Source organism: Felis catus, chromosome C1, assembly GCF_018350175.1.
Source record: "Felis catus isolate Fca126 chromosome C1, F.catus_Fca126_mat1.0, whole genome shotgun sequence".
In the NCBI taxonomy this organism is placed as follows: Eukaryota; Metazoa; Chordata; class Mammalia; order Carnivora; family Felidae; genus Felis; species Felis catus.
Window position 1 is genome coordinate 165,639,005 of NC_058375.1, and position 13,365 is coordinate 165,652,369.

At 42.1% G+C, this 13,365-nt stretch overlaps 1 protein-coding gene and 1 long non-coding RNA gene across 6 annotated transcripts in view; one reads left to right on the plus strand and one right to left on the minus strand.

Moving 5' to 3' along the window:
* Positions 1–10,499, plus strand: part of LOC102899509 — a 60,589-nt gene extending 50,090 nt beyond the window's left edge. For 3 of the 5 annotated variants that reach the window (XR_006583345.1, XR_002161591.3, XR_441036.5), the window contains 2 exons: positions 5,867–6,078; positions 10,289–10,499. This is a non-coding gene — a long non-coding RNA (uncharacterized LOC102899509). Of the gene's footprint in view, positions 1–4,398; positions 5,427–5,866; positions 6,079–10,288 lie in introns of those variants that run through there. The other 2 variants (XR_002161592.2, XR_002161589.3) reach the window with 2 other exon arrangements.
* On the minus strand, positions 1,565–4,303 carry LOC101099822 (tetratricopeptide repeat protein 30B). The gene has a single exon (XM_003990897.6). It carries the CDS (start codon positions 4,057–4,059, stop codon positions 2,062–2,064), a length of 1,998 nt encoding a protein of 665 aa, XP_003990946.1. The 5' UTR covers positions 4,060–4,303; the 3' UTR covers positions 1,565–2,061.
* Positions 10,500–13,365: the final 2,866 nt, after the last annotated feature.

The window sequence follows — 13,365 nt, forward strand, 5'->3', positions numbered from 1 at the left end:
ACTTGCTGCTAAAAGGTTGGTAGACCTGCTTGCGGCTTCAGCTGCCAGCTATCAGAGAAGTGTTCCTGTAATTGACAAAAGGGAGAAAATAAAAGATAAAATAGAGAAAGAAGAGGAGGGCAGGAAGGTAGATAGATTTTTCATTTCTTATCTTGTGATACATTCTGTGGCAGTAAACACAACTATCTCTTAAATAGACCTTTTGAAGGCAGAAAAAGAAAATACTCCAAGAGAAAGGATTAAAAACTGGAGGTTGTCTTCCTTTTCACTGTGGCTTTGTCCTTTTGGAAAGTCTGCATGACCTCTCCTCCTAGTATTAAATAAAACACGGGTGTGAGGACTGATGATTCGATTTGGTGAGTCAGTTACAGAAGTAGCTCTGGCATCTGTTACTTCCACTCTGTTATCCATTACTTCTGTTTTCTTAATGGCAGCAGACATTTGATTAACTACTGAGATTGGGACGCGAAGGGGATCCAAGGTGGGTTGTGAAGTCAGTCACATAGCTGCATCTCTGTTTCCTCTTTACCTCACCTGGCCCTCTGGCTCCAGAGTTCTGGCACACTGGCAGCTGGAGGCATTCACCTCGGGCTGGAGAAGCTCTAGTTATTTCAAGAATAATTGATTAAAAAATACATAATAGCCTGATAATAAAACTCCCGGAATACATATCATTTATACATCATTTTTGGTATAGCGGTTTCGGGAAGAATGAAAAGCAAATCTCCCCTTTCCTGCCAAATATATAAATTAGTGGGTAAAACTAAAAGGGTAGGGAATTAAGTAATGCCTAAATATTTACAAAATTCTTAATTTATGCACAACCATAGCAGAGAACAAGGACTGCCTTTTATACATTCATAGTTAAGCGTTATAAGAAAAAACTCCAAGTAGAAAAAAGGCAAAAATCCAAATTTCTTAGCAGTAATCAATATTTTATAGCATCCAACAAAAAGTAACAACATTTACCTTATGGGTTAAAATTACTGTAAGCCAAAATACCAGAAAACATTCACTTAAAATAAGTATTTTTTTTCCCAACTGACTTAAGTATCTATAGCAGTCAACTTTCTTCTGTATGGCTGTACAGAATCAGATGTTACACCCAGAAGTAATTGTGAAAAAGCATCTAGTAGTTCAAATGATTGTGGGGCCTCAAGGGGTAAATGAATTTCTGAAGGTAAAACTTGACTGTGGAAAGTCTGGAACTCATACCTTAGTCTTTTCATTGTCAGTTCACTGCTTACTTTTTCCTATGCTGAACACATTAGAAAGATTTACATTTGATTATTTGTCACTATTCACAAGGAGGCACAATCAGTCCTGGAAAATAAATAATAGAAAGCAAGGGGAAATAGTGTATAAAATTTAAGACCAACCAATCAACCAAATTATGGAAGAAAATTTAAGCCACAGACCAAACCTTGTAACCTGAAAAGAACCAAGAAAATAATTCTCACCCATTTAGTACCTGTTCTTTTACAAGACCTTAGGCCAAGGTCCAATTTGACTCTGTTGAGACCCAGAGGTTATAGGACTAAAAAAATGGAGTGGAAGTATACAGTTAAGGTCAGATTTGGTTTTATTGGATAGCACAATCTATCCTGGGATGGCACAATGGACCTGTCTTTATTTGCTGATTGAAAAAAAGTCCAGCCATGGCCTAGCAATCATTTATATAGCAGTCACCAGAGGAAAGCAAACATACCCACTCTAACAATTCATTGGCTCTTGCCACCTTTTCTACAGCCTAAAATTACGATATAAACTGCTATTGAGGGTTACTTGCTTATACAAAGATGTTACTCTACCAATTGTTGCTTGAGGGCAAACCTGGTGACTACTGGCAGAGGGAATACAAAAGTGAGCTAGCTTATACATGGGCTCCATACTTTTCTTAATTAACTGGAAAAGTCCCTCCAGCAGAATATTTGTTATTATAATTTTAAGTGTTCAAGGCTCAGTGTGTAACATGTGAAGATGCCAAAGATAAATACTGATAAACTGGAAACCAAATCTAAATAAAGGCCATTTTTTGATAAAAGACATTATCAGATATCACTATATATTCCACCCAATAATCTCATAAATCAAAGCTTTTAGCTGTCTGGATTCATATGTGACTGTATTCTTTCCAGTATGCATTCCTTCTTCTTCCAGAGGTTGTTCAATCACGGCAGGTATGTTCCTGCCATAAAGTTCACATTGTTCTAGAAACTGGACACATTCTTGAATAACACTGTCACGAAGCACGATCATGTGTTTTGACATGTTTTCTAATAAGGACAGGAAGCATCTTTTGGCATAATACCAGGTATCAGTTCCCAGTTTCTTATGATAAGGCTCCAGGCTTTTGATCACCCGAGAAATACCAAAGTCATAATTTCCTTTGGCACAATAAAGTGTGCCTATCACCAAATTCACAATGCAGAGGTGGTAGATTTTCTTATCGGGGTCATCATAGGACAGCTGCTCTTCCTCCTTTTCAATCTTCCTCATCAACTCCTCAGCTTCTTCATTCTGACTGGTCATAATATATGAAACACACAGGTTAGCCAGCACAACAGCACTGACATTCAGGATGTGGTCATAATGCTTCTTGACTATGGGTTCATAGAAACCTATAGCTTCTTTGTATTTGTCTTCCTGCATGAACAGGACATGAGCCACGTTCAACTTCCACACATCATGGTCATTACAGAATTCCACAGATTTGCGGAAGATCTTTTCCACCATTGGATAATTCTCAAGGTTCCAGTAGATTTTGGCCTGGGCCATCAACACAGGAATGTACTTCTCCAGAGTGTCATCATATTCATTCACTGCCTTTTTGACAGCTTCGTCGTCTCTATGGTGTCTTGCTTCCTGTACTTGTTTGGTGAGTCTCCGGAGCTGTTCAGTCAGCATCCCTGCTAGCCCATCAAGCTTAATGAAAGCCTCTTCAGGGGCTGTCTGGCAGGTGATCAAGGCATCCAAGAAGTCATAGAGATAGGGTGTGAGGAACTTGTAAGTCAAGTGGGCATTCTCGGCCAGGACATCTGCTGCCAGGTCAAAATACTCATACTTACAGTAGAGCAGCAGCAGGTTGCCAAAGGTCTCCGGGGGAAAGGGGTTCTGTTGGAGCAAAAACTGTAGCTTTTCAAACCCTTCTGTAGGCCTGGCATCCATGTTCATTAGCGCCTGGTTGTGCAGGGTCACGGGGTCTAACTCTTCTTCTGCCCTAGGTGGCATGTCAGTGAGGGTTTCCTGGGCCACTTCATAGTTTCTCAGTTGGTATTCTATGGCTGCTTTGAGGTTGAAGGCTTCCACCAGGGCAGTCTGGTGAAGGACTAAGGTGTTGCCAACACTTCGAACATCGATGCCCTCAGTGGTCATGCCCACACCTAGCTCCGGGTGCTGGCGGATGCCACGCTCAATAATGTCGGCGATATGCTTTAGAGCCGAGGCATAGTGCCGGCTACTGTAATAGGCCAAAGCCAGGTTGTAGGAAAGGTCAGGCCGGTAGCCCGAAGCCTGGAGGGCCGCAAAGAACTTGGAACACGCGGCCTCATACTGTCCCTCCTTGTAGAGCAAACACCCCAGGTTGACCTGACCATCGGGCTCGTTCTCGCCCCCACTGTCCTCTCCCCCTTCCCCGCCCAGTAGCTGCTCCACCAGGCTCTTGGCCCCGGGCAGGTCGCCCTCGCTGTACTTGATCGCGGCTTGCAGACGGAGGACGCGGTTGTGGTAGGCGGGGTTGTCCAGGAGGAGGAAGGCGACCCGGGTGGCCTCTGGATAAAGGCAGGCCTTGTACAGGGCCTGGGCCTGGTACAGGCGGTACTGCTCCAGTTCCGGGTGCAGCTGGCCCAGCTGCTCATAGCACTCGGCCGCCAGCGTGAACTCCTGCAGGCGGTAGTAGCAGTAGCCCAGCAGCGACAGGCCGGCGCGGCTCCTCGGGCTCCGCTGGAGCTCGCCGCCCAGCAGCTGCACGGCCTCGGCGTAGCGCGAATCCCGGATGAGCCGGTACACGACGGCAGTGAACTCCCCATCGGGGATCTGCGCGCCGCTCAGCCCGGCCATAACCGCCAAGCTGGTGGGGGCGTGCTGGTTACCACGGCAACAAGCCCACCGGAAACGGAAAGCTGCTCGTTCTGGGATTACTTTGTAATGGAATAAGCTCAATGGGAATAAAAAGTCATCACTGAAATTCCCGTTACTAATTTCGTTCTTGAAGACTTTAGGCTTCTAAGACCGAGAGTCCTGCAAGACCAAACAAACGCTTCGATGCAGTTGAGATACGAAAACTCCACTTCCCGGCATGCACCACTGCAGTCGCGCCGCAGTCGGGAACGTGCCCGCTCTGCCTGCTGGGAGTTTAGTCTCGCGGGACCGATTCACAAGCATTGGGAGAGGGGGTTTCACCGCCCTGTTGTTTGTATGTTAGTGGGGTTTGCTTGGTGTCGTTTGTATCGTTTCGGTGTCTGACTCGGGAGAGGAAAGTTTATCGTCTGAAATCCCATGCTTGTCTTAGCTGTTTACGGTGCAGTATATACAAACGGTGTCGGTTCCTGTTTTGTGCTTGTAAATTAGTAGGAAGGAAAAGGTGGACTGAATCCTTGGTAGTGCCCTGAAATTAGAGTAGGTTCTTTTTTAAAGCCGCCCTGAGGGCATATTTCTAGGAAGTAATATGAAGAAACCAAAAGTCTATTTTTGTCGTTTCCACAGGTGGTGTAGCATAGGTTTTGTGAATCATAAATGGTACTGCGAGATCCTCAATTTTATTTTTATTTATTTTTCATTTGCTAGATTTAATTTAATTTTTTGTTTTTTTTTGAGATCCTCAGTTTTAGATCCAAGTATCTCCAATCCTCTCTTTTCATGAACAATTATTACTGAATAGATGGTGGCATTTAAACTGGGACTCTTGCCCTGGTCCTCTAACTTTCAGTACAAAGAAGAGACCATTTTTTCTTGATCTGCCTAGATCTCCATTGGTCTTCTTCTTTTTTTTAATGTTTATGTATTTTTTTTAGAGCGAGAGAGCATGAGTGGGGGAGGAGCAGATAGGGAGGGAGACACAGAATCCGAAGCAGCCTCCAGGCTCTGAGATGTCAGCACAGAGCAGATGTGGGGCTCAAACACACCCTGAGCTCAAGTCGGACACTTAACTGACTGAGCCACTCAGACGCCCTTCCACTCCCCTCTACCATTTGCATTGGCCTGCTTAGTCCTTAAGATAAACTGTCAAAAGCATATCTTTGCTATATACTTAAAGACTTCCATGCAAGTCCTTTATCACCCTCCTTTATACTTTTGCTGGCCATGCATCTTTTCTATATATAAATTTTAGACCCAACACCAGCCATATTGTATGCCATATTAGACCATTTGTGTACATTTTTTCTAATCTTAATAACCACCCCTATATTCTACGTATTACGTGTAAGGTAAGTTTTGCATACTGGAAAGTTTTATGTTATTTGCCTAAGACCACAGAGCTAAGTAGTTAGCAGCTGTGCCAGGATATCCAACATCTATTTTCAGTAGGAAATAGCGACTGATAAATAACTCATTCCATATATTCCTTGTAGATGAGTTTCTAAGAGCCTAGTGTTTAGGGCCAAGTTGTATAATTGAAGATTAGTTTCCTTTCTCCATTCAACCAACCAACCAACCAAACAACTTGGTGTGGTCAGTAGAAATTTGAACTTCCAGATCTGAATTGCAGCTGTGAGCAGATGTTGGGAAGTAATTAGTGGGGGTGGTATAGCATCTAGTCGTCTGATAGATCTAGGCGGAGACTTCTGTAGGTGTGTGATTGTTCATAGCAGAAAACAACTGACTTTATGTACTCATTCAGTCTTCTCTCTTGCTGAAAAATTGGCAGCGCTGTGAACTTCCGAGTGGGACCAGAAAAGGAACTTGCCACTACATGAATACCAAGAAAGGAACAAACCGCACGTTTCAGAGTGTTGAGTGGGCCTCTGGTCCACCTAAGATACCCTGAGAACATAGCCAGTGAGGATCACTCTAATTCTCCTCTAACACTTCTTCAACCCATTGTCTTGGTGCACCCTTTTAGGGCCTTCAACTCAGCAGGTAAGAGGTTGGTTAGTGCTGCTCAGTAATTGAGGGTTGGGTGTGGGAGGATTTTCACCCTTATGGCTGCCTGACTACATTTGTCCCTTGGAAACTCAGGCTCAGTATTTAAAGATCCTTATGTATGAACTGTTACTTTGGGTAAGTTACTGTTAAATCAAGGTAAGACAACAGAACTTAGAAATGGGAAGTTACCTTTTTATCTTTCGTCTGTCAGTCTTTCTTTCAGAGTTGTATTTGTATCATGAAAGCGTTCACCTGCAAATGGTTTCTTGGAAAAATGTATGAAAAATAGAAGGACTGTCTGCTCTCCTCCAAATTTCTTGGATCCCTTCAGGCATCAGTTGGGGTCCCCTGTTTGTGTTAGTACCTGTCTGTGAGGGTGGCAGCTGACGAGGGCAGGAGGGAGGCCGCTCTGTGTCTTCCCCCTTATTTCATGTGCTGCTGTTCCCGAGGCCTGGCTTGAAAAAAGCAGGACATTCGGCTTAGACAGATGGAGGGCAGGGTCATTTTCAAAATGAAATGAGTGCACAAATCACACTGTGAAATTGGCATGACCATCACTGCTGCTGTGATAGACTGACTTTTATTTAGTTATGATGGGCAGTTGGGGAATAGATTAGGTTTTTGGAGGGGGGAGGGGCCGCAGTGAAAGAAGGCCCTTTAATTAATGAGAGAAATTCTGGAAAGCAATAAATGGGGTGGAATATTATAAAATGTCATAAAAGACCATTTTGTTTCCAACAGAATCTTGAAAACCGGAGCATGTATCAAAAAGTAAATGTATCGTACCATTGCTAGCAATAAGAAAGCATTTGGTGGTTGCAATAAAGTGATTTAGTGCCTTATTGAAAGAAACTAGGCTTTGAGAAAATGGGAGTTGGACTCGGTGGATTTTGCTGCAAAAAGGAAGGCATGTTCACCATGTAGAAGAATTCCATTCAGGCAAAATGTGTAGGAGCTAAAAGCATGATGTTTGGTTCTTCATATGCTTATGTTTCTGCCTGCCAAAGCATGAGATGATCAAATCCTATTCTATTTGTACATATAATCTGTCTGGCATTCTCTTGTAAAACAGTTGGAAGGTATGATTTCTTATTTATCCTTTACATGTGATCATGTCCTGTTGGTAAACCGGTCATTTCTGAACATCCCAACTACCACCGCTGTGGTCAGACATCTTTCTTGATAAAGGAAGACCTTCTGAAAAAACCACTTTTCAGTTGTTATTTTTTTTCCCTTCTCATTTCAGGCCATTTTCTTCAGGATGGCCAGTTTCAGGGGCTCAGTTACCTTGCTTCCTCTCAACAGTAAACAGGGAAAAATAATAAATTAGTACCAAATTGGTAATGTAATTGACTTTTAGAAGCATCCCTTCCATCTTTTAATACTTTTGGAAAGGTTGTATACCAAATCAATACTTGGGGACATGTATGCTCAGACATTTAACCTCATTATGAACTCTGTTTTTGCTGCTGGTTTCAGCTCTATTATTTTCATTAGATTTCTTTCTTGGATATACCTTATTTTTTTTTATCAAGTAGCTTATATTTAGGTGCTTACAGTGTTAGCACTGTTACCTAAACTTGTCAGGGAGAACACAATAGCATTATAGTTTATAAATGGAGTTAGTAGGGAAGGCACAACTGTGGATACTGGTATTTGAAGAAAGCGATCAGCCATCCAAACAAAGAGCTACTCTAAGCCTTGTGTTTATACAGTACTTTCTGTACCAGGACCAGGTCCTGCTTTGCCTAACTTCCCTCATTAATCCTCACAGCCCTTCTGTGAATTAGGTGACTCTTATTTTTGGCCCCACTGGAAAACCATGGACTGCAAAGCACAAAAGGAAGCCTGTGGTTGCAGCAGCCCGCCCGCGGGGGCTGGCGATTGCTTAAGCTGGCCAGTAGGGGCCACACTGCACCTCTTCCCTCTCTCCCCCTGGGCACCTCCTCTCCAGTCCTTTGAATTGGCTTTGGATCATTTGCTGCAGTTTGTTCTAATAGAACAGGCACAATGGTGTAAGAATTTTAAAGTTTAAGCACCGAAGCCGTTGTGTAATTGTATGGCGTCAGTGTGGCCGGCAGCCCTGCATTGATGCGATCCCCCTGTGTAATTGCCCATGCAAATTCGAGCGGTCTGTAAGGGATGCAGAAACCCACATTTGGCTACAGATTCTTCTCCCCCAGAAAATCTAATAACTCGAAGAACCTTTTGTCATCTTTAAAATGCACCATGGACAGGGATGTCTCAGTATCCCTCTCATAGGGGCAGACATCACAGATCAAGACTTTAAATCACCCTTCACAAGAGAAATAAAGATTATTCCAGAGGTTTAGTTAAACTTTAAGCATTTTATTAAAAACCAAGATAGTTAGGTCTCTTAAAGCAGACTGTTTCAAACTCATGAATTAGTTGCCTGTGAAATTGCTTGCAATCTGTAATGTAGTATTCTTACAATGAAACATCAGCCTGACAAATCTGTACAAAGCCAGTGACTTCAAACAATTCAGCTGAAGACATATTTCCCTCCTTTTGTGTAAAACAATAGTAATTAGGAAGCACATCCAGAAGGGATCCTTTTTAGATTATTGTATATCAAAATAAAATGGCAAAAGCAATTTTCTCTCATGGGAATGAGACTTAACAAAACCTCATCTCTTATTTCCGTACTATGCCCTTCCTTCCTCGTTCCCTCCCTTCTTTCCTCTCTCCCTTTTTTCCTTCCTCCCTTCCTCCCTTCCTTCTTTCCTTCCTTCCTGTAATTCATGTAAACATGATTTAATATAAATCTAAAGAAAACAAATTCAGGTTCTAATACACACATATATACATATAGAAAGTGAACACAAAGATAAATCATGGCCTCAAATAGCACATTTTTATCACAGAAAATACTTCATTTACCTAATAAACATATTTCTGTACCAGTGTATACATTGAACAACATTGGTATAGATACGCTGCACAGAAACAATTAATCTTTAGCCCTGTTGAGAGATGTGCCAAATATGCAAGAACATTCAAAATTAAATTAGGGAAGATGTAACCCAAAATTGATAGCTGAGGAAAAGGTAGTAACGCAAACAATGTAACCAGGACACCGGGCATTGCTGAACCTGTGCTCGTCGTGACATTCCCTGGACACGCTTCATCTTGTTTGTCCTCCCTGTGTTTTGTTCTATTACTGCTCACTTATGAAACTTATGAAATTCTGGCTTTCTTGTAGCCAGACCCAACTTTTAAATTTCCTGCTACATTTGAGTTTTGGGAGTTCTTTACAGCAAGTGGCAGAACAGCTGTTTCAGAGACTGTTATTCTGAAGCAGACAATGAGACTTCACGGCACTGGCATTGCCGGAGTTTTTAGGGTCCTAAATTAGGTTTTGTTCTGTTGTTTAATGAATTCTCTTGGAGTTTTTATTTTTTCTAGGCCATACATTTTTCTTTAGATTTAAATCTTCCCTAACATGTTTAGATTTCTGTCTTGCTTGAAGGGAGTTTTTCCCACTATTACTGGGGGTGAGATGTATTTTACCTTTCTGCAATTCATTAAGAGTCAGCAGGAGAAATGGATTTTAAAATAATTGTACTGCAAAGTAAATTGAGCAGACTCTGTTTAATGACCTAAGGTAAGTGGATAAAGTATGATAAATTTTGATACATGAAAAAAGCAACTGAATTCCTGTAGCATTAATATTAGATGATATTGCTATTACACTAACAAAAATTTAAAGATTATTTCTAACCCAACCCAACGTGTATGCAAATATAAAATACCTGGAAATGTATAGACATCTCAGATTTTAGAAATAAAAAACACATGCAATTTTAATTTCACTTGATTCACTTTATAAATTGACTTCTAAATTAAACCAACTGCCATTTATGGGATATCTAGCTATGAGATAATCTAAAGTTGTCCCTTATGAAGTAAAAGGGTACATTTTTAAAAAGCTGTACTGACAACCATATCTTTCATGATCACTAGAGGCAGGCTCAGACATATATGTGGTAGGGGTGTTTTATATCTACCCCATATATGTAACTTTTTTATTTTGTCTTTGGAGAGAAGATGACCTCTTTAGGTTTGTTCCTATTGTGTTTGAGAAGAGTAAGACAATTATGTGGAAAATATTTTAAAAATTAAATACAGGTTGGTCCTCTGTCGTAGAAGTGAACCGAATAAAGCCTGTGCTTTTATTTTACAGGTGCAGAACCCAAGACCTGGAGGGTCCCAAGAGAACAGGTCAAACTGGTGGCCAAGTCGGGGGCCAGGGCCCGTCTACTGTGCATCCTGTGGTGACCTTTGTAGTTTGCACGTGATCTCTCCTGGCCAGTATCATAAGCTACACTGTGGGTTGTGCATGTGTTGTCTACATATCGACTGCTAAGAAAATAAATAACATGTCTGAAAAAACATATCATGTGGAGAAGGTAGGATGAAGTCCTTTCAGCCATTAATGCCAGGAGCCCCAAGGAAGCAAACATAGTCTGGTCAGCTGAAGGTTTTATAAGAAGGCTCACATTTCAAATGCCTTCCTCCAGTAGGAAACAACCATTAATGATAAAGACTGAGAAAATGTCTCTTTATTGTAGGAAAGCAAAATATATAGATAATCACACATACCTCTCAGTCTTGGAAAATCATGCCTTATTTAGAAAAGGGCTTGAAAATATCTCAGACACCCAAGTGTTCAGCCTCTCACCCCTGGGGTTGCACAGGGAGGCTGCTGCTGTCCTTTTCCACTGCTTCATGGTCTCCGAGGAATGGACCCATGGCATTAGTCAGCAGTTTCTGAATTTTGACCCACAATAGGAAAGATACCTTAAGACAGGAAAAATAGATGGAGGCAATTACAAACAGCTACTTGATTGATGGTTGACATTGTCAGGGCTCCAGTGTATGGCAGATTGCAATGGTGTTGAACTCCCCTTGCTACCAGTGGATGTTGCTATTGGCAACCGTGCAGTGAAGCCAATAAAAAGGCAAGAGAATGAGACGAAAGCTCAACCTTAGTGGAAGCCGTAGGGTTTGTGCTATAAATTATGTTGCCCTTAGCAATGTGTAGCATCAACGTTCAGGGCGGCTCGGGTGCTCATAGCTGCCTGCAGTCTCCATCGGACCCTGGGTCTAGTTTTATCATAAAGCACATGCTTTAAAATTTTGCTCTAGATAGACTGGCATCCGTCTGTCTGGGCTATTTATTTATTTATTTATTGTTGGGGAGGATAACAGATGTGGGTTCATCTCTGCCTCACATGGGCTGATTTTCAATTCCCGTTTGTGATATAAACATGGTGTGCCATAATAGCTGGAAACACCTGCAGTGCTGCTGAGCTGCAGACACACGACCCAGGTCTGTCCCCAACTCCACCCCCTCTTTGTTCCTCACCTGAAGGAGGGGAGACAGCCGGGCAGAAGCTATTTTCCTTTAGAGCAGAGCGATTCAGAAAACTGGCTTAATAAAATCCATAAATCTGAGCAGCCTCCTCTTACCTGCTCTGTGAAGGCACTTTTTCCTACACTCGTTTTTTTCCTCTAGATTCTCCAGTCTTCGCTGCAGAGACAGCTGTAAATGGTGGCCGGGAACATGAATTTTTAGGTTCCCACTCCCTCCTCTCTTTTGTCAAACCCCTCCCTGCTCAAATAACTCTCTTTTCTAAGCAATTGATGACAGGATTCTGTATCCTCCTTTTTGGGGTTAGAAGCACCATTTTTCTTTGTTTGGATTGATGTTTACCTGGCCTTTGGCAGTTCTCTTACCATCTGCCTCAGTCTCTGTCTTTTCTTTTTTGGGTGTCTTTTGCTTCTCATCCTCATCTTCCTCTCCCCCCCCCCCCCCCTTTGCCTGGTTTATAATTTTCTTTGACTTTGTTTCTTGTCGCATGAAATCTTATGTCTTCCCTACAGATAGATACCTGTTCTTCCCTCTCTTTGGTTTTGGAACCTTCCTTTGCCCATTCTTTTTTTTTTTTTTTTAATTTTTTAAAAACCTTTATTCACTTTTGAGAGACAGAGAGAGGGGCACAGAGAGAGGGGAGACACAGAATCCGAAGCGGGCTCCAGGCTCTGAGCTGTCAGCACAGAGCCCAACGTGAGGCTTGAACCCACAAACCATGAGATTGTGTCCTGAGCCGAAGTCGGATGCTCAACCGACTGAGCCACCCAGGCGCCCCTTTCATTTACCCATTCTTAAAACATTTTTGGAATGTCTACTATGTGCCAGGGAAACAATACTCCTTGTGTAACTTGGCCCCTATTTCCTTAATATTTGAGTAGTCAAGTTAATAACTGATACTGACTAGTAACCATAAGAACAAAAATGATTTGTGAACTTTAGATTTTTCAGAGCTGGAATGGACTTCACCGTTCATCTAGTCCAGGGATGTCCAACTCCTCGGAGCTCCTTTACGGACCACCATGTCTGTAACCAAAGAGGAGAATTTGCAGGTTCTGGGTCTCCCAACCTGGCTTCAAACAGAGAATTTCAGCTCTTAGATGTTTTATATCTCGGAGATTCCTTGTAAGATTTTTTTGAACAAAGAGTTCCAAGGTTAAACATGTTTGCAAATCACTTCCTAATGTAATCTCATTCAGCAAATGAGGAAACAGGCTGGGACAAGTTAGGTGTTTTGTCCAAAGTCACCCAATAACTGGTGCCAAAGCCAGAGTCGTAGGTCTAGCTTCTAGTCCAGCATTCTTTGGACAAGTCAAACCATGTCCTCAATCTCTCAGGTCAAATGGGGGGCAAAGCAGTTTTCTAGTCATTGCATCGATTTAATAGTTTATTATTATAAACCTAGCCTCCTAGAGCATATTTGTCCCCTGGCCAGACTGTTATTTCTTTCTTATACTTAAGGAAAAATAAAAAAATTGGCAACCACCACATTTGGCTTTAGGTTGGTATCAGTAGGAACTTTCAATGGTGTATAAAAACCAATCCCTAAGAGAACTCAAGGTAGTCTGTGATTCTCTGCAGCTCTGCTGTGGCCTGTAAAATGTCTTCGCGGTTGGAAATAGTTCCTAAGTGTTCATGGGTCACTTGTGGTGAATCCAGCTGTGGACTTCCTTTCATCCCTCCTTTAATTAAAGCCTATTAATCCATTCCTTCTGGGAGAAGACTTGGTCTACAACAAAGGGTGAATTTTAAAAAGTGGAATATGGGGCCGCAATCCCAATGCAGTGTTACGAATCTTGTATAAACACCAGTCACACAAACAAACGCATTTGTTATCTTCCTACTATGGGCCTTTTTAGGGGAAAACTAGGACTGACCAGTATTGG

Coding starts and splice junctions, on each gene's coding strand:
- LOC101099822 (XM_003990897.6), bottom strand. CDS start 4,059: ATGGCCGGGCTGAGCGGCGCGCAGATCCCCGATGGGGAGTTCACTGCC.